General features: G+C 46.0%; 1 protein-coding gene across 1 annotated transcript in view; it reads left to right on the top strand.

Moving 5' to 3' along the window:
- Positions 1–21,137, top strand: part of GTF2A2 (general transcription factor IIA subunit 2) — a 38,310-nt gene extending 17,173 nt beyond the window's left edge. The window contains exons 3-4 of the mRNA XM_040342828.1: positions 6,054–6,180; positions 20,839–21,137. Coding sequence (XP_040198762.1) covers positions 6,054–6,180; positions 20,839–20,864 — 153 coding nt within the window. The 3' untranslated portion in view covers positions 20,865–21,137. The remainder of the gene's footprint in view (positions 1–6,053; positions 6,181–20,838) is intronic.
- Positions 21,138–27,785: the final 6,648 nt, after the last annotated feature.

Below are 27,785 nucleotides of genomic sequence, written 5' to 3'. Positions count from 1 at the left end.
CTGTGCCTTTCCTTCAGTCCTGTGCCGCAAATAGCGGTTCCCACACACATGTGCAGGAATAATCGGGGCTCCGGCCACTCACACAGCCAGAGTCCGCGAACCCGAAAGACAGACTGCAGATGGAAGCGTCTTTAGGGGTGACGGCATGCTGCTGGAAGGCTTCGTTCTAAGGCAAGTTTCACACGATGTGCTAATATGCAAAGCATACTAGCACAATATGACATTGCCTTGCAGGTGTTAAAAAAAAAAAAAACTGCGGTTTTAAGATGCTTCTCTAAAACAAAGAATAAGAGATAATTGGTACACAGATAACTTTATAGTGTGATACTATTAAAAATTAACTTGATTGCAATTGAAAAATTTACAGAACACCATCAGAAATCTTCCCTCCAGCTTGTACTATTGACCCCTAACATTCTTACAACGATGTAGAGATAAATGGTGGTCAATGAACAGACCTCTACCTGGAGCAACCAGATAAAGCCGTTTGCAACCTGCTTTTTACTATGTTAGAAAACTGGAGTTTAATTATTTTGTCACTTATGTGACAAAAATATCTACTACTTAACTAATGGAAATTGATAAAGTGAATTTACCAGCAGAATTTCTTTAGAACGTGTAAACTGTTCATTTAGGAATTGTGCCAGTAGATGGAGCTTGTTTGCAATAAAAGTCTTAATGTGGTTTATTCATTGCTTCATCAGTCTCCAGTTTGATTTTGAAAACCACTTATTTTTTTTCTGGCTTGTGGTGTCAGGGCTCAACTCGGTAAGCTAGAAGACTTTTCTAGTTTGCAATGATGATCCTTAAAGTGGATGTAAACCTACATTGATGTCACAATGTAGAGAATAAGATTTTCCTATCATCTGTGCCCACACAGAGTTAATCCAGCGTTGAGCAATCCTCTTTTTATTGTTCAGTGGAATAAAAGACTTCAAGATAAAGACCTTGCTTTGAGTGATGGGTTATTTACATATCTCGTGCACTAGCTTGCAGACATGCACAGCTTCTGTAAAAAGTGCACAATTTACATCCCCCTCCCCTCCCCTCTCCTCCTCTCCAGCTCTCCCAGGATTGGCTGTCTTTCCTGTGTTTTGATTAAATGTTTTCAAAATATGGGGTGATTCACAGTTCAGTGTCATGAGGAAATGCTCCAATGAACAGCTATCAGAATATACATAGACAAGTGATATGGGAGATGTATTTAGTCCGAGCTTGAGTGATCTTCTTCTTATTATATTGCAGTGTCTGTGTCTGAGGTCACCTGATCACATATGCAAAATTCCTATATTACCAGGATGTGTTATGTGGGGGGAGGGGTGGATTTCTCACTTTTTATACTTACACCCAGTAAGGCTGAATGAACTTAGGGCTGGTTCACATTAGTGCGCTGTGCCAGATCGCAAGTGATTTGCACCGCACTGCTGTTCAGATCACATGCGATGTCTGTGCGATGCGATTTCAGCCATACATACTGTATGGCTGAAATCGCATCTCATTTGGACCAAACACGCACAGGACCCTTTTTTTGGTCCACACCAGAATCGCATAGGTGTTTACACCCATGCGATCCGATTCATGTCCTAACTGTCAGTTCACAGTGCGATATGCAACCTGAAATAGGGGTGTCATTACCATTGTATGACACTCCCCAGCAGTTCGCATATGGCAGTGTGAAGTGGGTGCGATGTGGGAACCCGCAGTGGATTCGCAGGATTACCGAATCACACCAGCGTTCCCTCCATTCATAAATTGAGCAGAGTAACACACAGGTTACTCTGCTCAGTTATCACAGGACGCACATCGATCGGTAACAAACGCTCTGTGTCCCAGTCAGAAAAGACAGGGGCTGGTAATTGACATACCAGCCCCTGTCTCTCTATTCTGACAGATCCCTGCGCGCCCCGCCCCCCCCCTCCTTGCAGCCCGCGGTAGAGGAGATGAGAAGATAAAGACATTTGTAAAAACACTGGCGGCTGCGTGGAACGAGGGGGGGGGGGGAGACAGTGGGGGATGTGAAAGACGCAGAGGGGGAGTCTTGTGCAGGAGTAACTGGAGCGCGCTCTGTCACTCCTGCACATGCACTTCAGTCTCCCCTGGCACGAGGCTCGTCCTCGCAACGCTGGCTGGCCAGGGGAGGGTAGCGCCGGGAATCAGAAACGCCAACCTGGGGGTGAGTAATAAAAAAAAACAATACATGCAGGAGGCATGTATATCATTATAGATATTAAATATGTTAATATCTTGTAAGTGATGGTAGTGGGTTTACATCCCACTTTAATTTCTTTCCATGTAGTATTCAGCCCTTGAAAATAATCTCTGTCAAGTAATAGATAGTACTTGTAGCTTAGTACATTGAGTCTATAGTAAATTTGATTTGCTATAAAGCTTTTTCAGGGACAAAAAACATCACAATCTTTCTGACTGCTGTTAAAGCGATTCTAAAGGTTGTGGTAATAAATAAAAATAAATAAAAAAAAACATTGCCTGCTCTTTGTAATGGTTTTGTATTTTTTTTGTACTACTTTTTAGTCCCATGCCAGCAGTCCTGGCTGGAAGAGAAAAGGAATAACCAACAATTTAGGACTGTCACATTGGTGATTCTGTTGCTGGCAGCAACAAAGTACACCTAATCCAAATGGTATCACTCCCTCACTGCCAGAAAAGCTGGGATGCTGTGTACAATCTGCAAGAGAATACAGAATGCTATGATTTGCAAATCTCATAAACCCATATTTTATTCACAATGGACACCTGAAATGTTAAAATTGAGAAATAGTACCATTTTAAAATTGATGGCGGCATCAGCACATCTCTAAAGTTGGGACAGAGCAACAAAAATCTGGGAAAGTACAACTACAATTCCAAAAAAAGTTGGGACAGGGTCGTGTTTACCATAGTGTAGCATTCCCTCTACTTTTAACACTCTGTAAATGTCTGGGAACTTGGGAGACCAGTTACTGGAGTTTTGTGGGAGGAATGTTTGTCTCATTCTTGGCTGAGCATATGCTGCCCTTAAAACCTGGATATAGCTTTCAGCATTGACAAGCCTTTCCAGATGTACAAGCTTCCCATTTCATGCACACTATTGTTCCTCTATAAAAGTGGTCTCCAAACTGTGGCCCTTTGCTTGCCTTCATCTGGCCCTTGGGCCACTATTTTCATCCACTTATACCAATGGGCTATAATTCCCCCACTGACATAGGTGATGGGGCACAATTCCTCCCAATGAAACCAATGATGGGGCTTTGTATAATTCCACTGATGTTGGGACCTTTTTTACTCCCAATGGCCACAGTCCGGCTCTCCTTAAGTCTGAAGGCAAGTAACTGTCCCTTTGTTTAGAAAGTTTGGAGACTCCTGCTCTATAACAGCAGAGATGCAGGCTTTTGAATTGAGCGCTGATTACAAGCTTTCAGTCCCTACCCTCAAGGAGCTTACAATCTAAGGTCCCCAACTCACATTATTAAAAGGTATCAACCAGGAGAAGGGTACAAATTTTTTTCCAAGGCATTAGATATACGATGGAACGCATAATCGAGTAGAGAAAATATGACACAACAGTGACATTACCAAGAACTGGACTTCCCTCCAAAATTGATGAAAAGACAAGAAGAAAACTGGTCAGGGAGGCTGCCAAGAGGCCTACAGCAACATTAAAGAAGCTGCAGGAATATCTGGCAAGTACTGGCTGTGTGGTACATGTGACAACAATCTCCCGTATTCTTCATATGTCTGCACTATGGGGTATAGTGGCAAGACAGAAGCCTTTTCTTACGAAGAAAAACATCCAAGCCTGGCTAAATTTAGCAAAAACACATCTGAAGTCTCCCAAAAGCATGTGGGAAAATGTGTTATGGCGTGATGAAACCAAGGTTGAACTTTTTGGCCATAATGCTTAACTACTTGCCGTCGCCGCACCGTCATTTTACGTCCACAAGGTGGCTCTCCTAGGCGAGACCACGTAAATGGACGTCCTACCCTTTAGCCGCCACTAGGGGCGCACGCGCGCCGCCGGAGGCGCGCGCGCGCGCCCCCCGCTCGCCCCCGACTCCCGTGCGTGTGCCCGGCGGGCGCGATCGCCGCCGGGCACACGCGATCGCTCGGTACAGAGCGGGGAACGGGAGCTGTGTGTGTAAACACACAGCTCTCGTTCCTGTCAGCAGGGGAAATGCTGATTTTCTGTTCATACAATGTATGAACAGAAAATCAGTGTTTCCCCAAGTGAGGCCACCCCCCCCCCCACAGTAAGAACACACCCAGGCATACTTAACCCCTTCCCCGCCCCCTAGTGTTAACCCCTTCACTGCCAGTGGCATTTTTATAGTAATCTAATGCATTTTTATAGCACTGATCGCTATAAAAATGCCAATGGTCCCAAAAATGTGTCAAAAATGTCCGAAGTGTCCGCCATAATGTCGCAATACCGAAAAAAAAATCGCAGATCGCCGCCATTACTAGTAAAAAAAATATTAATAAAAATGCCATAAAAATACCCCCTATTTTGTAAACGCTATAACTTTTGCGCAAACCAATCAATAAACGCTTATTGCGATTTTTTTTACGAAAAATATGTAGAAGAATACGTATCGGCCTAAACTGAGGAAAAAAAATGTTTTTTTATATATTTTTGGGGGATATTTATTACAGCAAAAAGTAAAAAATCATTTTTTTCAAAATTGTCGTTCTATTTTTGTTTATAGCGCAAAAAAAAAAAAACGCAGAGGTGATCAAATACCACCAAAAGAAAGCTCTATTTGTGGGAAAAAAAGGACGCCAATTTTGTTTGGGAGCCACGTCGCACGACCGCGCAATTGTCTGTTAAAGCGACGCAGTCCCGAATCGCAAAAAGTACTCTGGTCTTTGGGCAGCAATATGGTCCGGGGGGTAAGTGGTTAAAGATCTGTTTGGCGCAAAAACACTGCACATCACCAAAAGAACACCATACCCACCGTGATGATGTGGCAGCACCAGACTTTGGGACTGTTTTTCTTCAGCCTTCGCCAAGGTAGAGGGAATTGTCAACCGTTCCAAATACCAGTCGATATTGGCACAAAACCTTCAGGCTTCTGCTAGAAAGCTGAACATGAAGAGGAACTTTTTATCTTTCAGCATGACAACAATCAAAGCAAATCAACAGAGTAATGGCTTCATCAGAAGAAGATTCAAGTTTTGGAATGGCCCAGACCTGAATCCGATTGCTAATCTGTGGGGTGATCTGAAGAGGGCTGTGCACAGGAGATTCTCTAGCAATTTGACAGATTTGGAGTGTTTTTGTAAAGAAGAGTGGGCAAATATTGCCAAGTAAAGAAGTGCCATTCTGATAGACTCATACCCAAAAAGGCAGTGCTGTAATACAATCAAAAGGTGCTTCAACAAAGTATTAGTTTAAGGATGTTCACACTTATGCAATCCTATTTTATTTTTTTTATTTTTACTTCCCTCCACCTAAAAGATTTTAGTTTTTGTTATTTTCAATTGAGTTGTACAGATTAAAGGTGGTAAAAGTTCTGACATGATTTATCACAGAACCTGACACTACAGGGGTGTGTAGACTTTATATCAACTGTAGTTGCAGAGATAAGTCACAAGTTGTGTCTTAAAAATATCTTGGTAAGCACATGTGAGTTAAAGCTGGATGAAAGCACCCAGTTTGGGCCAAGAGGAGGATGCGTTGGTGTTTCCCTAATGATATGTAGAATGCCATAGAAGCATAGAAAGATTTCTCTTTGCAGAACTCTAGGAAGACTGCTTTTTTAAAATCCATAGACTTTGAGGGGTGTGGTGTGTTTTATTTTTTGTTCTTTCCTTTACATAGCCACTTATGATGCAAGATACATTTGGTTATTACACCTAGGCACCATTATCAATTGTTTTATGCCAGAGCTGTGGACGTGGCACACAATTACGTTTTCTGAGAGCACAGCTTTTCCGTATGATAACTACACTTTTTTTTTTTTTGTTTCTGTGTTTTCACAGTTAAGTGTGTTTATTTACATTTGGCAAGATAAGTCTGACAACTATTTTCTTTTCTTTTCTTTTTCCTTTTTAAGGGATCATTAAATACATATCGGTTTTGTGATAACGTCTGGACCTTTGTTCTAAATGATGTCGAGTTCAGAGAAGTGACTGACCTGGTGAAGGTGGATAAAGTAAAAATTGTAGCCTGCGATGGGAAAAGTAAGTTTGTTATAATGGTGCATCCCCCCCTAATGAGGCTTTTATTTTAAAACCTAAAAGAAAAAAAATATACACTATATAGACTTCCAAATAATATAAATAATATATATATATATATATATATATATATATATATATATAATATATCTCAGTCCCTGACAAAAGTCTTGTCGCTTCTCTATTTTGTAGAAACTCCTGATATTAACCTTATTTTTAACTAATCAATTGGTGTTCGAAATAGCTCATATGAAAAGCTAAAGCCCTCCCAAATGATGTTTAATGAACTGAAATAAATTAGTTTCACTGAAAAAAGATTTCTCATTTAATCAAGACAGGTCAAATTTTGGCAAGCCAAAACTTTTGTCGCCTATACAGAAATTGAACAACTTTACTGAAAATCCAAAAATATGTCCGCAAATTAAGTAGTGGTGCTGTGAGATCCAAATTTAATATCTTGTATGACTTCCATGAGCTTGAAGGACAGCTTCCATGCGGTTTGGCAAGGAATCATACAATTTATTGATGAAGTCATCGGGAATAGCAAATGCCTCCCAGAGTTCATCAATATTCTTTTGTTTCGTCTTCCATGCTTCCTCTTTCATCCTACACCACATATGCTCAATGATGTTCATGTCTGGTGACTGGGCTGGCCAATCTTGGAGCATCTTGATCTTCTTCGCCTTAAGGAAATTTGATGTGGAGATGGTAGTATGCGATAGAGCACCATCCTGCTGCAAAATTTGGCCTTTTTTATGGTTGGGATTGTAAGAGGTAGCTAAGATTTCTTGGTCTTTTAGACTATTGATGTTGCCTTCCACCCTGCAGATCCTTTGAACACCCCCATACTGGATGTAACCCCAGACCATAATTTTGCCTCCACCAAACTTCACTGTTTTCTGGGTAAATCTCGGCTCCATGCTGGTTCCAGTAGGTCTCCTGCAATATTTGCTGTGACTGTGGTGTAATTCAACAGAAGATTCATCTGAAAAATACACATTCTGCCACTTTTCCAGAGTCCATCCTTTTAGCAGGCTGTGGCCCTTGGCAAATGCCACACAGGTTTTCAATCGTCTTTTGTTTAGTGCTGGCTTATGGGCACTGATTCGACCATGGAGGCCATTTTGAGACAGAATTCGACAAACTGTTCTGGTTGACACAGGGACTTCAGGTGACCAGGTCTCGTGGAGCTCTGTTGCAGTGGAAAATGGGCTGGCCTTGGATCTTCGAGCCAACAAACGGTCCTCTCGAGCAGTTGTCTTGCGGGGTCGACCTGGCCTTGTCCAAAACGTCTCCAGTCTCTTCAAATCTGTGAATATTGGAATACTTTTTGTCATTTTCGTTTTGCAGTGAAACATTATTACAAAAGCTGTTGGGAATAAAATGACCCATTTCTTGTGCCAAAATCTTGATTAGAAATATATTTTAGTGGCACTTCAGGTCAATTTGTACACACGCGACAAGACTTTTGTCAGGGTATCTATATATATATATATATATATATATCTCTCTCTCTCTCTCTCTCTCTCTCTCACTCACTCACTCACTCACTCACTCACTCACTCACTCACTCACTCACACACTCACTCACACACTCACTCACTCACTCACTCACTCACTCACTCACTCACTCACACACACACACACACACACACACACACACACACACACACACACACACACACACACACACACACACACACACACTTGAAGTATTTACTATTCATTTCAGATCATCAAACACATGTTATTACACAAAGATAACCAGAGTAAACACAAAATGCAGTTTTAAAATGATTTAATTAAGGGAAGAAATCTGTAAAAAAAAAAACAGCTTGGCTCTGTGAAAAAGCAATTGCTGCGCCCCTCCCCCCTTTGCTAAATCATGAATGAACTCCACTTTAACCACATTTTTTGGAAAGCTTGCCACACCCAGGTCTAATTTACTGCCAGACCTATTAAATCAGTCGCTTAAATAGAAGCTGACAAATTGAAGCATGCCAAAAGATCCCAAAAAGCAACACATTCCACAATTCTAAAGAAATTAAGAAATAGATGAAAAACAAATTAATTGACATTAAGTGGGGCAAAAAAGTAGAAACACAACTCGTCGTGTTTGGAGGAGAGAGAATGCTGAGTTGCAACCAAAGAACACCACACCTACTGTGAAGCATGGGGGTTACAAAGCCATTTCTAAGGCTTTGAGACTCCAGCAAACCCTAGTGAGAGCAATTATCCACAAATGGAGAAAACTTTGGAAAAGTAGTAATCTTTCCAGGAGTGGCCGGCCTACAAAAATGACTCCCAAGAACACAACCAATCCAGGAGGAACTAAAAAAAAAAAAAAACATCTAAAGAACTGCAGGTCTCACTTGGCTCGGTTATGTCGGTGTTCATTATTCAACAATAAGACTGGGCAAAAATGGCATCCATGGGAGAGTTCCAAGGAAAAAGCCACGGTTGACCAAAAAAAAAAACACAGGCTCATGTCCTCTGCCAAAAAAACACATCTCGACTATCCCCAAATGTTCTGTGGACTGGTGAGACAAAAATAAAACTTTTTGGAAGGTGTGAGTTTTATGCCAGATGTAACGAACACAGCATTTCATAAAAAGAACATGATACCAACAGTCTAACATGGTGGTCTGGGGCTGCAGCTTTAGAACTTGGACAACTCGCCATAGTTCATGGGTGCCCAACCGCTGTGGCCCGCGGCACCCTCCCAAGTGGCCCGCCATGTCTTGTTCTGAGATGGCGGGTTGGCAAGCCCAGATCGTGGGCTCCCGAGGAAGCAGGTAGGTTTCCGTGTAGGAATCGGGTGGGTAGGTAGGTAGGTTAGTGTAGTGGTCAGTGTGGGAATCAAATGTGTAGAATAAAATGCACCGCAAAATAACTTTTTTTTTTTTTTTCTGTTTATTGACGTACACAGCAGCATCTTGACCTTTTTAGGGTATTATCCTCCTGTTAGGAGATTGACTAGGCAGAAAAACAGCATGTTAAGTGTTAAAACACATCGTACAGTACCGGCCAGGGGGCGATTCCCCCTCGGTACATCACCCTCGCCCCGCATCTGCAGCCTCGTGTTTTTTTTTGTTTTTTGTATCCTGAGATCTACAATGAACTGCTGACTGGGTGACAGGCTGGATCCTCGATCCTTGTCCCCCCCCCCCAGTTCGGCCATCGAGCATGTGCCGGCGCTGGGCCGTCCACCACATGCCCCGTTGCTCCAGGGGTGGCCGGTGAGCTATATGCTCCAGGGCACACATATGACCGGGCTCTATGTCCGTGTCGGTGTGCCGGGCCGACAGCCATGCCGTAACCGCGCGGACGTTGGTTCTGTCTGGGATGCCTTCAGCTGGTCGTCGCAGGACGGGTAAGTAGCAGTGGTACGGCTGGGCATTCCTGGGGAGGTCGATAGAGGGTCCGCCCTGCTTTTCCTTTCTCCCTTCCTCCACACCTCCCTAGGCTCTGGGTAGCTGTGTCAGCCTTCAGGTGGGGGCTCTCCGGGGGGGGGGGGGTGCATTTGTTGCGATGTGTGCAGGGGGGGGACTGCCTTGGGGTCCCAGGTGTTTGCTGCCATGCTGCTGTGTTTTTTTTTGTATGCACTCGCTGCCACCATTTTGGCGGCGCCTGGTGCTTTTAACTGGTTTTGGCGGCCATTTTCTTGTAGCCCGCATGCTCTGCTTACAGAGCGGCAGGTCGGCGAGCACTTTGGGAGGTGTGTTTTGCCTCTAGTGGCTGGAATATCGGCGCGAACGGCTCTGCACACTTCCTGAGGAACGGAACGGCACAGGAAAGCTTCTAGGAGGCGGACGGCAGCTGTACAGGCCTGGTTGAGGTCGTAAGTCCTCTGGGGGGGGGGTCCCCTGTCTCTCTGCTGCGGCCAGGAGGATGGTCTGTGGGTCTTGCCTTAGATACCTAAGAGTGACAAAGGGTGGATCAACATGGCATGGCATCTGAACCGGACACACCCCCCCCCCCCCAGACAAGCCTGAATTAATAGTGCACCTGCAGTCTCTGTGGACGCTATGGCGGCAGTCCTGAAGCAGTTTGTCGCCAGGGTGGAAGCGGCGCGTGGTCAGAGGGGGGGTAAAAAGCGCCCCCTCCCCCCTGTCTTCTCCCGGCCCTGGTTCCGATGTGTCAGAGGATGCAAGCCTAGTCTACACGGACAGTGAGGATGACTCTGCATCAGGGTCGTCGCATGATAGGGGGCTGGTAGGAGCTCTTATCACCCTGTTGGGTTCCGTAAGCCGACCCGCACTGCTAAGGTGTTTCCTTGTGTTATCTGGAAAAGCTTTTGTACAAGGAATAGGATCGGCCGCAAAGTTTTTTTTCTGCCCCAAAATGTTTAGTGGTTCGTTATCCGTTTGAGGAGATTTTCCTGAGAAAATGGACCTCTTCTCCGTCAGTGGACCCCCTGTGTCCAGACTGAACAAGGCTACCACGTTGCCTGTGGAAGGGGCTCCTGCCTTCAAGGACCCCGCAGATAGGAGGGCTGAGGCTGTGGCCCGCTCCATGTTCACGGTGGTGGGGTCGGCGGTGAGACCGGTCTTGGCCTTAGTGTCTCAGAAACTTACTGAATGGGCTAAGATGTTGCGTCAGGGGTTGGAGGAGCATTAGGCTCCTCCGGCTTGTGTGGCGCTGGCCGACCAGTTGGTACAGGGCCTAAAATTTGTCTGAGTCAGCCCTGGATACGCTTTCCTTGTTCTCCAGAGCCTCAGTCTATGCGGTGGTGTTGCACCATCTGATCTGGCTGAAGTGTTGGTCTGCGGACCAGTCTTCTAAGAAAGCCTTGGTGGACTTAGCCTTGGTGGACTTGCCCTTTATGGGTGAAAGGCTTTTGGGGGCTCTCTGGATGACATTATTAAAGATGCCACGGGAGGTAAGAGCACTCTGCTCCCACAATCCAGTAAGGGTAAGGAGCCTCACCGTAGGCAGGGGCCCTCTTTTACCGCCCACAAGCGTTTTTTGTTTCGTCCAACTGGGGCTGCAGGTAAACGTTCCCAGGCCGCTAAGATGCCCACTGAAGGGCAGAAGCATCCCTGGTTCCACAAGCCTGCAGAGAAATCTGCGTCCGCATGAAGGTCTGCCCCCGCCCGTCTCCTTGGGGGGGGGGGGGGTCGAATTTGCGTCTCGGACATCTCTTCTTTCCGACCGGTGGGTTTGCAAGGTAGTTTCCTCGTGGTACAAGATAAGTTTCTCTCTCTTGCCCACCAAACAGATTTTCTCTAGTCGTCTTCCAGGACAGCCTCTTGAGACCTTGGGCTCCTCCCTCCGGGACAGGAAACACGTACACCCTTTTCTTTAAAGGGCGGTCCTCTAGATCTCCTCCTCAGTTATTGTGTTTCCTGCCAGAAGGGAAGGAGCACGTTTTTTAAGGGACTTTTAAAATGCTGGATTCCCTCTCTGCCTGGTACCCCTCTGCTCCTGCTAGGAAGAGAAAGGTCACCGTTTTTTCACTGCTGTCTAAAGCTCAGAGAGAGTGGGAACCCTTGATGTCGGCATCCCCCCCTGCAGTACCCAGTACCTGTTGCGTTGGTCTCCTTCTGAGGGCACAGCGCGGTACATCAGCTATGGCGGCGGCGAGAGACGCTGGCTGGCCATGCCGCTCTGCACTGCAGATCCTCTTCCGGAGCGGCGCTGAGGGGCGGGACGGATGCGTTCCACAAGGCGGAAGTGCGTCACCGGAACGGCGTCATCAAGGGGCGCTGTCGAAACCTAGTCCCATTCGACTTAAAGCGCGGCAGTGGAAGAAAGGCACACGGAGCGGTGTGTTCCATACGCAGCCGGGCTGTTTAAGGACACAGGACCGATGGAGGAAGCGAGGCAGGCTACAGACTCCGGGTCCACCGGCTCCGGCGTCTCCCAGGTAAGGGGGGCTAGGCTGACTCTTCACTTACCTTGGGGGGACATGGTCTGAATTATCTCAGGACCTTTTCTCCCTCCCTGGGCAGGGCCTGTGGTGGAGGGCTCCCCAGCACTTACCTTTTCTGACACACGGGTGGTTGTCAGGGGGCATTGTCTTTTATACTAAAGCATGGTGTTTGTGTTTGATTTTAGGTCAAATCTCAGGACAAAACGCCAGCACAAGCCCCTAAAAGAAAGTGCGCTGTATGTGGGAAAAAATTGGGTTCCAGCTGGAAAAAGCCTCTATGTGTAGAGTGCATCTCCAGTCTGGTCAAAGATGACTCTGTGGCAGAATGCCAAAAAGTCTTATCATCTGTAAAAGATGAGCTAGCATCCACTTTCAAATCTTTCCGGGGAATGATGGATAGGATGCAGATGCCGTCCCCGGTATATAGGACCCCTAGTGCCCCGTCCTTGGCAACTCCGGTCGAAGGGGATGAGCATGAGGAGGAGGAAGCAGGAGGGTCCACTCGGTCCCAGGCTTCCTCTCAGGTAGATTCAGCTTCTGGCTCTGAGCTAGAAGAAGAAGACTCTTCCAGGGGGACTAGATATAGACTGTCTCTAGAAGATGTGGGAGACTTGCTTAAAGCAATATATGAAACCCTAGAGATCCGAGAGGAACAGGTCCAGCTATCTAAGCACGACCAACTTTATCAAGGTAGTGCGGTAAAAACCAGGTGTTTTCCTGTTCATAAATCGTTGGTGGAAACGATCTTGTTGGAGTGGGAGCAACCAGAAAAAAGACCTTTTTTTGCAGGGAACCTAAAGCGTAGATATCCTTTTGAGGAAGATACTACGCTCCCATGGAACAAAGTTCCAAAGCTAGATGCACCTCTGGCCAGGGTGTCAAAAAGAACTGACCTGGCCTTCGATGACCTTGGAACACTTAAAGATCCAATGGATAAAAGGGGTGACATCATTTTAAAAAGGGCTTGGGACGCTTCCACTATTGCACTTAAGCCAGCGTTGGCGGCTACCTGCGTAGCCAGGAACTTGGAGTGTTGGCTTAATCAACTCCAAGCGCATATCACTGCTGGTACATCCAGGCAGCAGATTTTAAAATCTTTCCCGTTACTCTTGAAGGCGGCTGGCTTCCTAGCCGATGCTTCCTCAGAATCGGTGAAGCTTGCAGCCAGATCTGCAGCGTTGGTCAACGCAGCCAGAAGGTCGGTCTGGTTAAAGACATGGACGGGTGACGCCGCATCAAAATTAAAGCTCTGCGGCTTACCTTTTTCTGGCGATCACTTATTTGGTCCGGGTCTCCAGGAGGCACTAGAAAGGACACAAGATAAAAAGAAAGCCTTCCCGGAAAGAAAAAAGAAAGAAAATAAACGCTTTTTTCGAGGGTTTAGGCAAAGCCAGAAAGACCGGGATTCACATCCTAAAAAACATTGGGTGGGCCAAAAGGGACGTGGAAGAGGAGGAATCTTGTTTAACCCTCCTCAGGTTCCCCCCAAAACCCAGTGACACTCAGGTCCCTGTGGGAGGAAGATTGGGGGAGTTCCTCTCACAATGGACAGAATTAACAGTCAGTCCGTTTGTACACGACCTCATAGAAAACGGCTACAGGCTGGAATTCTCAGTTCCCCCTCCCCCAATATTTTTGGTCACTCAACCTCCCAGAGACCGGGAGAAGGCAGAGGCCCTGGGTCTCCTTTTAGGGGACCTGTTGGATCAGAGGGTTCTGTTGGAAGTTCCCCAGGAGGAGGAAGGTCAGGGGGTGTATTCACATGTCTTCGTGGTGAAAAAGCCCTCAGGAAAGTACAGACTGATTTTAAACCTTCGTCCCCTCAACAAGTGGGTCCGTTACAAACGGTTCAGAATGGAATCGATATTTTCAGTCACCAGTCTGATCTTCCCAAAGTGTTATATGGCCACCGTGGACTTACGGGACGCATATTTACACATTCCGATCCGTCAGGAATGCCAAAAATTCCTGCGTCTAGCGGTAAGACTGGGTTCTGCTACCAAACATCTGCAATTCAGGGCCCTTCCCTTTGGCCTGTCTTCCTCGCCAAGGATTTTTACCAAAGTCCTAGCAGAAGCCCTGGCACCACTGAGACTCCAAGGAGTAACAATAGTGCCTTACCTAGACGATCTGTTGTTCATAGCCCCGTCTGGTCATCAGTTAGAGAGCGACCTGAAGGTAGCCCTGTCTTTCCTGCGTTCCCTGGGTTGGCTGGTCAACGAAGAAAAATCGCAGATGATACCATCACAGGAGGTGATGTACCTGGGATACAGAATATCCTCAGTAGAAAAGAAGATTTTCCTTCCCCAGGAAAAAATTCTCAAACTAGATCAGGCGGTTGCTTTTCTCCAGACGAATCAGGAGATCAGCATAAGGCAAGTTATGCGAGTTCTGGGTCTGATGTCGGCCTGTTTTCCGGCGGTACCCTGGGCCAGATTTCATTCGCGTCCTCTCCAGGCACATATGCTCAAACTTTGGAGTGGCAGGAAGGAGGATTTGGACCTCACAATACCTATCCCAAAGAGCATTCAAAGAAACCTATGGTGGTGGAGAGCCAGAGAAAACCTGGACAAGGGTCTTCTCTGGGATCCGCCAGTGGCTCTGGTAATGACCACCGATGCCAGCAGGGGGGGTTGGGGCGCCCACCTGGGAGAAGTTTGGACCCAGGGTCAGTGGTCGTCCTCGGAGGTTCTTCGGTCATCGAACCAAAAAGAACTGTTAGCCGTTCTAAAAGCCATTCAGGGCTTCAAGTGCTATCTAGTGGGTCAGCATCTACAAATCAGGTCAGACAACGCTGCCACAGTAGCTTATATAAACAAGCAAGGAGGCACAAGGAGCCCAGCCCTACAGGCAACAGCTACACAGATCTTGATCTGGGCAGAGAAAAATCTGGTACACCTTTCAGCTGTCCACCTAAAGGGCTCACTGAATACCCTGGCAGATTTCCTCAGCAGACAGGTAGTATGTCAGGACGAGTGGTCTCTAGACCAGGAGACTTTCTACCAGATGGTCTCACTCTGGGGACTACCAGAGGTGGACCTGTTCGCAGCAAAGGAGAACAGGAAGGTTACAACATTTTTTTCCATTCACCCACAAGACAAAGCGAAGGGGATAGATGCCTTTTCACATCCTTGGCATTTCAGCCTGGCATACGCATTCCCTCCAGTGAGGTTGATTCCCAGGGTAATCCAAAAATTTCTCAGGGAACCCGCGGATCTGATTCTGATCACGCCTTTCTGGCCCAAGAGGCCATGGTTCGCCAGCCTGTGGAGGCTGGCCCTGTATCCACCTTGGACACTTCCAGAGAAAGTAGATCTACTGTCTATAGGTCCAGTCCTTCATCCTCAAATAAAGAACCTGAAACTAACTGCCTGGTTTCTGAAGAGCAACTATTGAAAGCACGGGGTTTTTCAGATAAAGTGGTCACGACTCTCTTAGGGTGTCGCAAACCGGTAACTAGAGCAATATACTCTAAGGTGTGGAAAAAATTCAATTCCTGGAAGATACAACAAGGAATGAATCATTCCGGCATCCCAGTAGTGCTAGAATTTTTGCAGGCAGGTGCGGACTTAGGCTTATCAGTCAGCACTCTCAAAGTACAGGCGGCTGCCTTAAGTATTTTTTTGGATGTACCTCTCCAACAGGATCGCTTCGTCAAAAACTTTTTCAAAAGTCTGACAAGATCTAATCCAACTAGGATTAGAGCCTGTCCCTCTTGGGATCTGTCCTTGGTACTAAAGGCTCTTACTAACAAACCATTTGAACCGATGGAAGAGTCTTCTCTGAAACATGTTATCCTTAAGACAGTCTTTCTAGTGGCCATAGCCTCAGCCAGGAGAGTCAGCGATCTTCAGGCCCTCTCTATTAGGGAACCCTTCCTATCTGTATTTGATGATAGGATAATTCTTAGGACGGATCCTAGCTTCCTACCCAAGGTAGCCTCTACCTTTCATAGGACTCAGGACATTGTCCTACCAACCTTGCTTTCCTCTTCAGAAAATGATGAAGGGGAATTTTTGTCCTTATTGGATGTTAAAAGAAGTCTTTTATTTTACTTAGAAGTCACAAAGGAATTTAGACTATGTGACTCACTTTTTGTTAACTTCTCAGGTGCCCGCAAGGGTCACAGAACATCAAAATCCTCTATTGCCAGATGGCTCAGGATGTTGATTGTAGAAGCATATACGTTAGGGGGTAGGGAACCACCTACAGTTAAAGCACATTCTACTCGGGCAGTGGCGGTTTCCTGGGCAGAAAGAGCAGGAGCGTCCCCGGAAGAGATCTGTAAGGCGGCAGCCTGGACATCTTACTCAACCTTTGCAAGACACTACCGGTTGGACCTGCTGTCAGACAAGGATCAGGCCTTCGGACGAAGGGTCCTCCAGACAGTAGTCCCACCCTAAAAACCAGTAAGTTCTTGCTTGTCATCTCAAGAGGCTGTCCTGGAAGACGACTAGAGAAAGACCGGAGTTAGGCTTACCGGTAACTCTGTTTCTAGGAGTCTTCCAGGACAGCCGGAGTTTTTCCCACCCGGTGTCTGTTAAGGAACTGTAATTGTGGTGAAGATATAAAATGATCTAACGATGTGTTAGTAGACTATGTCTTTCAGGATCTTCTGGTATTTCTCGGGCAAACTGAGGAGGAGATCTAGAGGACCGCCCTTTAAAGAAAAGGGTGTACGTGTTTCCTGTCCCGGAGGGAGGAGCCCAAGGTCTCAAGAGGCTGTCCTGGAAGACTCCTAGAAACAGAGTTACCGGTAAGCCTAACTCCGGTCTTTTTTTTCCTCCGGGTCATCGGGAGGCCCTGTTTGGGGCTGTTCAGGATCTGCTGGTGATGGGGGTGATCGTGCCGGTTCCATTACAGGAATGGTTTCGGGGGTTTTACTCCAATCTATTTGTGGTCCCCAAGAAGGAAGGGGTCTGTCCAATCCTGGATCTCAAGGCCCTCAACTGCTTTGTCAGAGTGCAAAAGTTCAGGATGGAGTCGGTTCGCTCGGTTGTCGCGGCGCTCCATCCGGGGGATTTCCTGGCGTCCTTGGATATCAAGGACGCATACTTGCATATCCCCATATGCTCAAAGCATCATTGATTTCTGCGCTTTGCAGTCAGAAGACTACTTTCAATTTGTGGCACTCCCTTTCGGCCTGGCTTAGGCGCCAAGGGTTTTCACCAAGGTGCTCACCCAGATTCTGGCCCTGCTGAGGCAGTGTGGAATCGCTATTGTAGGCTACCTGGACGACCTTCTTCTGAGAGCCTCTTCAAGCTCAGAATTAAAGGAAGACGTGTATCACCTGCCGGACCCTCCGGGAATTCGATTGGGTGCTAAATGTTCAGAAGTCGGTGTTGATACTGTCTCAACGCCTGGAATACCTGGGGCTGGTCCTGGATGGAGGCGAGAGTTTTTCTTCCCATGGAGAAACTACAAATGCTGCGAGCTGTGGTGCAGCGGTTGACAACCCAAAAATGGTCGTCGCTTCGCTTTTGCATGCGAGTCCTGGGTCTCATGGTGGCCTCCTTTTGAGGCGGTGCTGTATGCTCAATTTCACATGAGTATTGCAGAAAGAAATTCTGTTGCGTTGGGACAAGTGCCCTTTGTCTCCGGATTGCCAAATCCGGGTGGGCCGCCTGGTCAGGTCCTCCCTAGTGTGGTGGCTGACGTCTCCAGTTCTTAGGGCTGGGAAGTTGTTCCTTCTGTGTCATTGGACGGTGGTCACGACGGACGCCAGCCTCACCGGCTGGGGGAGAGTGTGGAGTGTTCAGTCGGCCCAGGGGCGCTGGACTCGGGAGGAATCCCACCTGCCGATCAATGTCCTGGAACTCCGGGCGATCAGGCTGTGCCTCTCCAAGTGGTCTCTAAGACTACAAGGCCGCCGGTCAGGAGGATCCAGTCGGACAATGCCACAGCCGTGGCGTTGTCCATTTCAATCATCAGGAGGGTACAAGAAGCTTGGCTGCAGCAGCGGAGGTCGCTCACATCCTCAGGTGGGCCGAACATTTACCAGCTCTATCGGCAGTGTACATTGCCTGCCAGTTCTGTATGCCCGGAGACTACCTAAGTCGCCAAACTCTGGACCAGGGAGAGTGGTCGATGCACCCGGATGCGTTTCAAAGTCTGCGTGTGAAATGGGGCACGCCAGACGTGGATCTCCTCGCGTTACGACTCAATCGAAAGGTGTTGCGGTTTCATGGCCAGGTCAAAAGACCAATGGGCAGATGCGTTGGTGGCTCTGTGGGGTCAATATCGCCTACTCTAAGCCTTTCCTCCTCTGAAGCTTCTTCCATGTCTGCTCCGCAGAGTGGAAGCCGAAGGGATACCAACAATCCTAATTGCTCAAGATTGGCCTCGCCGTTCCTGGTGCGTCTGGTGGCAGATGTACCTTGGCGCCTGCCACTGCGGGAGGACCTTCTGTTGCAGGGTCCTATTTTACAGTCGTTGGCTTTAAAGGGATGGCTATTGAAAGCCAGGTGCTGAGGGACCGAGGTTTGTCGGACTCGGTGATCTTTACCATTCTGCGGGCGTGGAAGTCTACTTCCCGGAAGATTTACCATCATACGTGGAAGGCTTGCATCTCTGTGTGAGGAGATGAAGTGGCATCCCCGTGCATATGTGATTTTCAGAGTTCTGCTGTTTTTACAGCGTGGAGTGGACCAGGCTCTCGCCTTAAAGTGGAGGTTCACCCAAAAACTTAATTTTTAACATTAGATTGAGGCTCATTTTGTCAAGGGGAATCGGGTGTTTTTTTTTTAAAAATCGAAGCAGTACTTACCGTTTTAGAGATCTTCTCCGCCGCTTCCGGGTATGGGCTGCGGGACTGGGCGTTCCTATTTGACAGGCTTCCGACGGTCGCATACATCGCGTCACGATTTTCCGAAAGTAGCCGAATGTCGGTGCGCAGGCGCCGTATAGAGCCGCACCGACTTTCGGCTTCTTTCGGCTATTCGTGACGCGATGTATGCGACCGTCGGAAGCCTGTCAATCAAATAGGAACGCCCAGTCCCGAAGACCATACCCGGAAGCGGCGGCGAAGATCTATCTCTAAAACGGTAAGTACTGCTTCGATTTAAAAAAAAAAAACACCCAATTCCCCTTGACAAAATGAGCCTCAATCTAATGTTAAAAATAGTTTTTCGGGTGAACTCCCGCTTTAAGTACGATTAAGGGGCAGATTTCGGCCTTGGATGTTTTTCTTTCAGCGACCCTTAGCGGCGTACTCTCTGGTGCGTACGTTTGTGCAGGGGGTTTGGCATGTGGCCCCTCCGGTACGTCCTCCACTACCTTTGTGGGACTTGAATTTGGTCCTCTCGGTGCTTCAGAAGCCTCCGTTTGAGAACATTAGGGAGATCCCTTTGACTCTTTCCCAGAAGGTGGTTTTTCTGGTGGCAATTGCATCGGTCAGATGGGTTTCTGAATTGGCGGCCTTGTCTTGCAAGGCTCCCTATTTGGTCATCCACAGGGATAAGGTGGTGCTGCGTCCGCAGCCGTCGTTCCTTCCTAAGGTTGTTTTGACTTTTCATCTTAATGAGGACATTGTTCTTCCATCCTTGTGTCCTCGGCCGGCGAATCCCACGGAGGCTGCATTCCTTGGACGTGGTTCAAGCCCTACAGGTGTGCCTGTCTGCTACGGCTCCATTTCGGAGGTCGGATTCACTGTTCGTGTCGGTGACTGGTCCTAAGGGAAGAGAAAATAGGATTTTTGTACTCACCGTAAAATCCATTTCTCTGAGTTCATGGACGGACACAGCACCCACCCCTTCTTTGTTTGTACTGCTTGTTGACGAACTGAGGCTGCAGGGAGAGGGGGATGTACCCGGGGGGCGGTACTGTACTGTGTGTGTTTTAACACTTGCTGTGTTTCTGCCTAGTCAATCTCCTAATGGGAGGATAATACCCTAAGATGCTGCTGTGTCCGTCCATGAACTCGGAGAAATGGATTTTACGGTGAGTACAAAAATCCTATTTTTATGGCCAATTTAATATACAGTGTGCAAAGAAATAAGTACACAATACGTAAGTAGTCCTTAGACCAACTGTAGTGAATAATCCCAACACCAATAGATTCCTGTGCCAAGACCGAGATCTGTGAACATAAATCTGCTTCTTAGATTCCACACCCCGGTGTGTACTCCAAATTTTGCACATGTATGTTTACCAGAGTGTGTGTGACTCTTGAGATATCTATCAGTCAAATTGCACTTGTACAGATATGATCCTGCAACAGCAGTACTTGGGGATCCTCTGTCACTCCCCACTCGCATGCACCTCGCTGTACTGTAAAATCCTTTATTGTGGTTAAAATGTACAACAATTCCCACAATGCCTTTTTGTATTTGCGAATGCGTGGTAGTGTCACGACCTCCCGGCTCCCACCTACACGTTTCATCATAAATGACGTCATCGGGGGCACGCGTAAAGCCAGGTACACGCTGTTAAATCTGCTTCTGTTGAACAGTCCTGCTGGAAAACCTTCCTTGATCAGCAGTCTGCAGCCGCTGATCAGTGTACTCTTACAATACAATAGCACAGTGGGGAGGATTTCTGCAGCCACCTGGTTTGTGTGAATGTAGGAATCTTAGACTTTTATTTTATTTAGCTTAAGTGTTTCTTCTGTCTCTAGACAAAATAAGCCATTAACCCTTGCAGTGCAGGCGCTGCCTCACTGCAAGAGAATTTTCCATTTTGCCAGAGCTGGGCTTTAAGTGTACAATTGGAGAATATTGCAGTTCTACCTGCCGTCTGTTATGGGTTGAAGAAATAAATGTAACCTGTGAACTTTTATTCTTTTTCAGACACTGGTTCAAACACTGCGGAGTAAGCAGGACCGGACACAAACTGCATTGGTTTCTGAAGAACTACAGCCTTTCCTTGAGAGCCATGGACAAGACTGTTTATTTATGTCACTGAGATCTCCCAGACAAGCTATCACATCCAAACAGGATTCCAAATATTTTGGTAGTCTATTTCTCACCTCCATTTACACAAAAGGTTGTTACGAAAGTGTTTTTTTATACAGATGTGAAGTTGCCTTTTTGTTTTGGGGAAATATGTCAAATAAACTTTTATTTAATAAATGTGTGCTGAAAGATGACCGTTTTTTATTCCTTTTCAAGGGCTTTTTGAGCACAATGGAAAAGCACTAGGTAAATGTGTGATTATAGTTGTAACAGATCTTTGAACAATAATCCATCATGTCTACTGTAGAGTAACACCTTCCAGTTATACCTCCATCGTGAGTATTCACATGAGAAAATTGCACGTTTTTTAATGGTGTATTTCAATATTTTTAACAACCATAGATCCAGTGGAAATGTAAGTGTTTGATATACAGTACAAAAGTTGTCATATTTTAAATAGACGAGTGATGCTCTAGTGATAGCTGAAAACTATTTAGATGCAACTGAAATGTCAAAAATTGGTTAAAAGTGTAAAAACTGGCTAAAACCTGTTTTTATATAGGGTCTAGGAAAAGTTACAACCTCTGAGCTTTTATTGCTGTTTCCCCTATTGAAGAGCCTGGCGTTGGCTAATTCTAAGGCCTTGTGCACACAGGACATATTTACAGCTGCTGTTGGGGGCGTCTGATGGATTTTTTATTTATTTTTTTACACGAAAGTCTGTGCCAACAGGAGCTGTAAAAATGCAGCTAAACACTAACAATCATTTTGCCACTTTTACTTTCTAGGGGGTGCTTTTTGTGAAAATCTAAAGCCAAAAAAATGCCCATAGATGCTATTAAAAATGCGCTGGCAGCAGCTTCGGCATTTAATAGTCCTGTGTGCATGATGCCTAAACCACATTACCCCTGGAAGATTTACCTCTCTTCATCACCAGGCCATTTATTGGCACTGTGTTACTTTATCTGACAATTGCAACATTGTACCCAAATGAACTTTTCTTAAGGTGGTATTTGATCACTACTGTTTTTTTTTGATTATTATTTATTTATTTTTGCGCTATAAACCTAAAGATTCATTTTGAAAAAATAAAATTTATTTTTCGGCTTTCTGCTATAGTACATATCAAATAGAGTGTCTTCATATATTTAGGCAAACATGTATTCTGCTACATATTTTTGGTAGGAAAGATCACAAGTGTATATTTGTTTGTAAGAGTTTATATGGCATATAAACGTGTGTGTGTGTGTGTGTGCGCACGTGCACACTCATAAGTTTACATCCCTGGCAGAATTTGATTTCTTGGCCGTTTTTTATAGAATATGAATAACGCAAACTTTTCTTTCTCTCATGGTTAGTTTTGGCTGAAGCCATTTATTATCAATAAACTGTGTTTACACTTTAAAAAAAATCATGGCAACAGAAACGACCTTGATCAAAAGTTTGTATTGCCCCCTTTTAGTCTTTTGTGGATGAGGCTCTTTATTTTCTAGGATGGTAAAGCTGCCCGTTCCTCTTGGCAAAAAGCCTCCAGTTCCTGTAAATTCTTGGGCTGTCTTGCACCATCTTCCCAGATTGTCTCAATGATATTGAGGTCAGGAGACTGAGATGGCCACTCCAGAACCTTCACTTTATTCTGCTTTAGCCATTGACAGGTCAACTTGGCCTTGTGTTTTTGGATCATTCATGATGGAATGTCCAAGTACATCCCATGCGCAGCTTCCTGGCTGATGAATGCAAATGTTCCTCCAGTATTTTTTGATAACATACTGCATTCATCTTGCCATCAATTTTGGCCAAATTTCATGAGCCTTTTGGCACTCTCACATCCCAAAAACATCAGCGATCCACCTCTGTGTTTCACAGTATGAATGGTGTACCTTTCCTTATAGGCCTTGTTGACTCTCTCAAATGAAGCGTTTATAGTTGTGGCCAAAAATCTTGATTTTTGGTCTCATCACTCCAAATTACTTTGTGCCAGAAGGTTTGAGGCATGTCTTTGTGCTGTTTGGGGGATTGTAAGTGGCATACTTTGTGGCATTTGCATAGTAATTGCTTTCTGGTTTCTCGACCATGCAGCCCATCTTTCTTCAAGTGCCTCCTTATTGTGCATTTTGAAACATCCACACCACATGTTTTCAGAGAGTCCTGTATTTCACCTGAAGTTATTTGTGGGTTCTTCTTTGCTTCCTGAACAATTTTCCTGGCAGTTGTGGCTGAAATCTTAGTTGGTCCACCTGACTGTTTTGGTTTCAGCAGAACCCCTCATTTTCCATATCTTGATTCGTTTGAACACTGCTGATTGGTATTCTCAATTCCTTGGATATCTTTTTATATCTTTTTTTTTTTTTTTTTTTTTTTTTTTTTTTTTTTTCCTTTTTCCTACCTTTTCCCGCTGGTCCTTTTGACAAATATTTTGTTTTCCCCATCATTCAGAATCCAGGAATGTAAGTGAAACTTATGAGCACAACTGTGTGTGTGTGTGTGTGTATAAAAGGCATGAGAGCCCCCATAACAGAGTCCCTTTATTATATCAGAGTCCCGTCTTACTAGATCCTACCTTACGGCTTCAGCAGCACGACAGGGGGCAGAGCAGGTCTGAAAAGAGGCACACTGCCATAGTCTCTTGAATGCTGGGAGCGGCCCTGTAATGCTGCCTGCCCTGGATCGAAGTTATACATTGCCATGATGTAGACCAGTGTTTCTCAAACTGTGTGCCATGTGTGTTTTTTTATTTTATTTTTTTATTATTTTTATTTTTTAATATTTAAAATTGCTAGCGTTTTTGAAACCTTCAACATATTGAAAAAAATGTATTGTGTTTTTATGAGTTACTTCTTTAACTTTTGCAACATTGATTTACAATCTCTGTCAGTCTGTCATTCATTGGTTACTTTCGTAATGCAAGACTTGTGCGAAATCTTGGGAGAAAATTTGATCGCTCTATCTATATCTAGTTCCATTCCATAAAAGTTTTGTCCATTGTTTAGCGATGGAGAAATACTTAATCAAGTCTTGAAACTGTTAAATGAAAAGCAAGGAAGCAAGTGAAAGTATAAAGAAAATTACAATCGCTTCAATCTGATTTTCTCTCGAAAGCAGGCACATCTGTCATTAAATTAAAGATAAATAAGTTCTTCACCACAAAATTTGTTCAATCTTTTCAGGTGTGCCATGAAACTTTTTTTTTTTTTTTTTTTTTTTTTTTGGAGCTCAAGACAAACTTTAAGAAATACTGATGTGGACGCATGGAGCATCACTGGCTATTATAGTGCTGGCAGGCGACTAGCCAACATCATCCACCAGCGGTGGCCTCAGAAGGGAGCATCGATTAATTAAACAAAAAAAAAAACTATTAGGCCCCTTTCAGACGGACGGATAGAATGGTGCTTTTAGCTGCGGATTTTACCGCAGCTAGAAGCACACAATTCTTTCCTATGACATCATTCACACACTACGGCTACCTGCGATTGTTTGTTTTTCCCTGCGGTTTTGTGCGGATAAAAAAAATAGAACTGGATGCGCCCAGCTGCGAAATCCCGAAGCTATCGGCACATAACCGCAGTGCACTGTCAGCTGCGTTTGGTATGAATCTTGAGGAGGAACTCCACGCCAAATTTCAACTAAAAAACTGGCATGGGTTCCCCCTACAGGAGCATACCAGGCCCTTGGGTCTGCTATGGATTTTAAGGAGACACCCCCTGCGCCGAAAAACCGGAGTGGGGGGTCCCCCAAAATCCATACCAGACCCGTATCTGAGCGGCCGGTCAGGAAAGGGGTGGGGACGGGCGAGCGCCCCCCTCAACCGTGCCAGGCCGCATGCCCTCAACATGGGGGGGTAGGTGCTTTGGGGCAGGGGGGCACCCTGTCCCCATGTTGATGAGGACAGGGCCTCTTCCCGACAACCCTGGCCGTTGGTTGTCGGGGTCTGCACAAAGGGAGCTTATCGGAATCTGGGAGACCCCTTTAATAAGGGGGCCCCCAGACGCCGGCCCCCCACCCTCGGTGAATGAGTATGGGGTACATCGTACCCCTACCCATTCACCTGGCGGAATAAAAAATGTAAAAAAAAAAACACGACACAGGGTAAGATAATTTATTAGTCAGCTCCGGGGGGCCTCCCCTCTCTTCTTTAGCTCTTTCACGAGGGGGGGCTGCTTCTTGGATGTCTTCTGGGGGGGGGGGGGGTGCCGCTCTTCATCGCTGTCTGGTTCTCTTCCGCCGGGAGGGGGGCCGCTTTTATAAAAGAGCCCCCCCCCCCCTTGCGGGCTTCCTCCGACGTGTTCGGCGGGGTGACCGGGCTTCTGTCGCCGTCTGCTCCTTCTTCGATGTTGACACGTCGCTTCCTCCCGCTGTAATGGCAGGTGCGTGGCTCGCACCGATTTATATATGCCTCTTATGACGTCACAGTCCCAGCATGCTCCGGTACCGACCCACGAATAAAATTGAATTCCAGCAAAACATAAACATGCTTTTACCTGCGGTAAAACTGCTGTTCGTCTGAAATCGGCCTTAGATAAGAACCTGAACGACAACAGCATGCAGGGATATATAATGTAATATTGACATATTCACACATATAGGTTGGACTTTTTTTTCAACCTTGTAAGTAACTCTAAAAACAGCATAAAGGATCCGGCCGGATCCTTTATGCTGTTTTTAGAGTTACTTATGTAAGTGTGCTACGTTTTTATTTAATAAATGCTTCAAGCGTTATCACACCATTGTGAGCTTTTCTTCTCCATGACTGTTGATTGCCTGGTGAATCCGAGGACTGTTTTGAGAGAAGATCTTTTCCATTGGCTGCCTATATCCCCCTTGCGGTTTTGATCTATCTAGATCCAGGGCTCTGGTAAGGGTCAGTGTGTATTTTGGTGGTGGTTTGCATGTCACACTGTCCGTCTGCCAGTCACAGGGGGAGAATTTGTGTGCGATTACCTGACAATATCACACTATCTAGTTTTATTTTTTTTGCTTTCTGGATGTTCCACTGACGGACTGCTGGGAAGACCGTATCAAGATTCAGATCTCCTGTGCAGCCCAGGTGTTTGGCTACTTGCTCGGCTTGATCCATTTGGATCTGAAAAGCCGGTAAGGGTCAGCATTTTCAGGGAGCAGTGATCCAGATGTCTCTTCACGTTGTGATTCCATATGGAATTTAATTATTCACAGAACTTTTACACAATTTACATTTGTCTAAAGAAGATTTTTCTTCTCTTCCTTGGGACTTTATAATGCTCACTATTTAATTTGATAAGTCACACAATTTTTAGCGCAACTCCACTCCTTTTTTTCATAGTATTTTTTGTTTGTATAAACATCTTGAGTTTGCAGCTGTTTTAGATTGTTATAGATAAGCGCACTTTTTTTACTTTTTCCAATGACATATTGACGTCGGCAAAGTGGTTGTAGAATCCTGACTGGATGTCATATGACGTCCTCAGGATTTTGAGCCGCTGCGCGCATCGCGGCGATCGTTGTTGCGGGGTGTCAGACTGACACCCCGTAACACCGATCTAGGTAAAGTGTCTCTCACGGAGACACTTTACCACGTGATCAGTTGTGTCCAATCACGGCTGATCATGATGTAAACAGCAAAAGCCAGTAATCGGCTTTTCCTCACTCGTGTCAGACACGAGTAGAGGAGAGCCGATCGGCTGCTCCTGAGACGGGGGGGGGGGGGGGTTTGTGCTAATCGTTTATAGGCACAGCCCCCCCTGAGGATGCCCACTGGACCACCAGGGATTCCACTAGATCACCAGGGATTTAAATCAAAGGTATGCCACCCTAGACCACCAGGGATGACACATAATGGATGCCAATCAGTGCCCACAATGGGCATCACTGATTGGCAGGCATTGTTTGGCACTGATTGGCATCCATTAGTACAACACATTAGTGCCCATCGATGCCGCCTATCAGTAAACATCCGTGCCGCCTATCCCTGCCCATCCGTACCGCCTATCCCTGCCCATCCGTGCCGCCTATCTGTGCCACCTATCCGTGCCGCCCATCAGTGCCGCATATTGGTGCCCATCATCAATGCCACCTCATTGGTGCCCATCAGTGCAGTACCATCAGTGCCCATTAGTGAAGGAGAAAACTTACTTATTTACAATGTTTTATAACCGAAACAAAAAAAAGTTTTTTTTTTTTTTATTTTCTAAATTTTCGGTCTTTTTTTTTGCAGAAAATAAAAATCCCTGAGGTGATCAAATACCACCAAAAGAAAGCTCTATAAAAATGTAGTTTGGGTACAGTATAGCATGACCGCGCAATTGTAATTTAAAGTGCAACAGCACTGAATGCTAAAAATTGGTCTGGGCGGGAAGGTGTATAAGTGCCCTGTATGGAAGTGGTTAATCATGCCCCTTTAGGCCTCTCCCACTGTTAACACAAATTGGCCACACCTACTGTTTGCTGTGGCGCACTATGCGCGTTGCAATGCTACGTTCTTTAGGCCAGTGGTTCTCAACCATGTCCTCAAGTACCCCCCCCCCCCCCCCCCCCCCCCCCCCAAAAGGCCATGTTTGCAGGTTTTCCTTTATCTTGCACAGGTGCTTTAAATCAGTCAATGGCTTGGTATTTTGGACAGCTATTTTATCTAAGAGAAATTTACAAAACATGGCCCGTTGGGGGTACTTGAGGACAGGGTTGAAAACCACTCAAAACGCAGGATGCCCGTGCATTCCCTGTTCTTTCCAATGGCACCCTAATCGCAGTGTAATTTTGACGTGATTCATCGGGCGACATTTGTGGTAAAATCACGCAAACAGAATCACAGGGCGCCTGTCGCCTCAAAAAAAGTACAAGAACTTCTTTTGGGCGACAGGCGTCCTGCG

The sequence above is a fragment of the Rana temporaria genome, chromosome 3 (assembly GCF_905171775.1).
Source record: "Rana temporaria chromosome 3, aRanTem1.1, whole genome shotgun sequence".
In the NCBI taxonomy this organism is placed as follows: domain Eukaryota; kingdom Metazoa; phylum Chordata; class Amphibia; order Anura; family Ranidae; genus Rana; species Rana temporaria.
The sequence above is the reverse complement of the archived record's forward strand: the minus strand, read 5'-3'. Positions and strand labels throughout refer to the sequence as shown.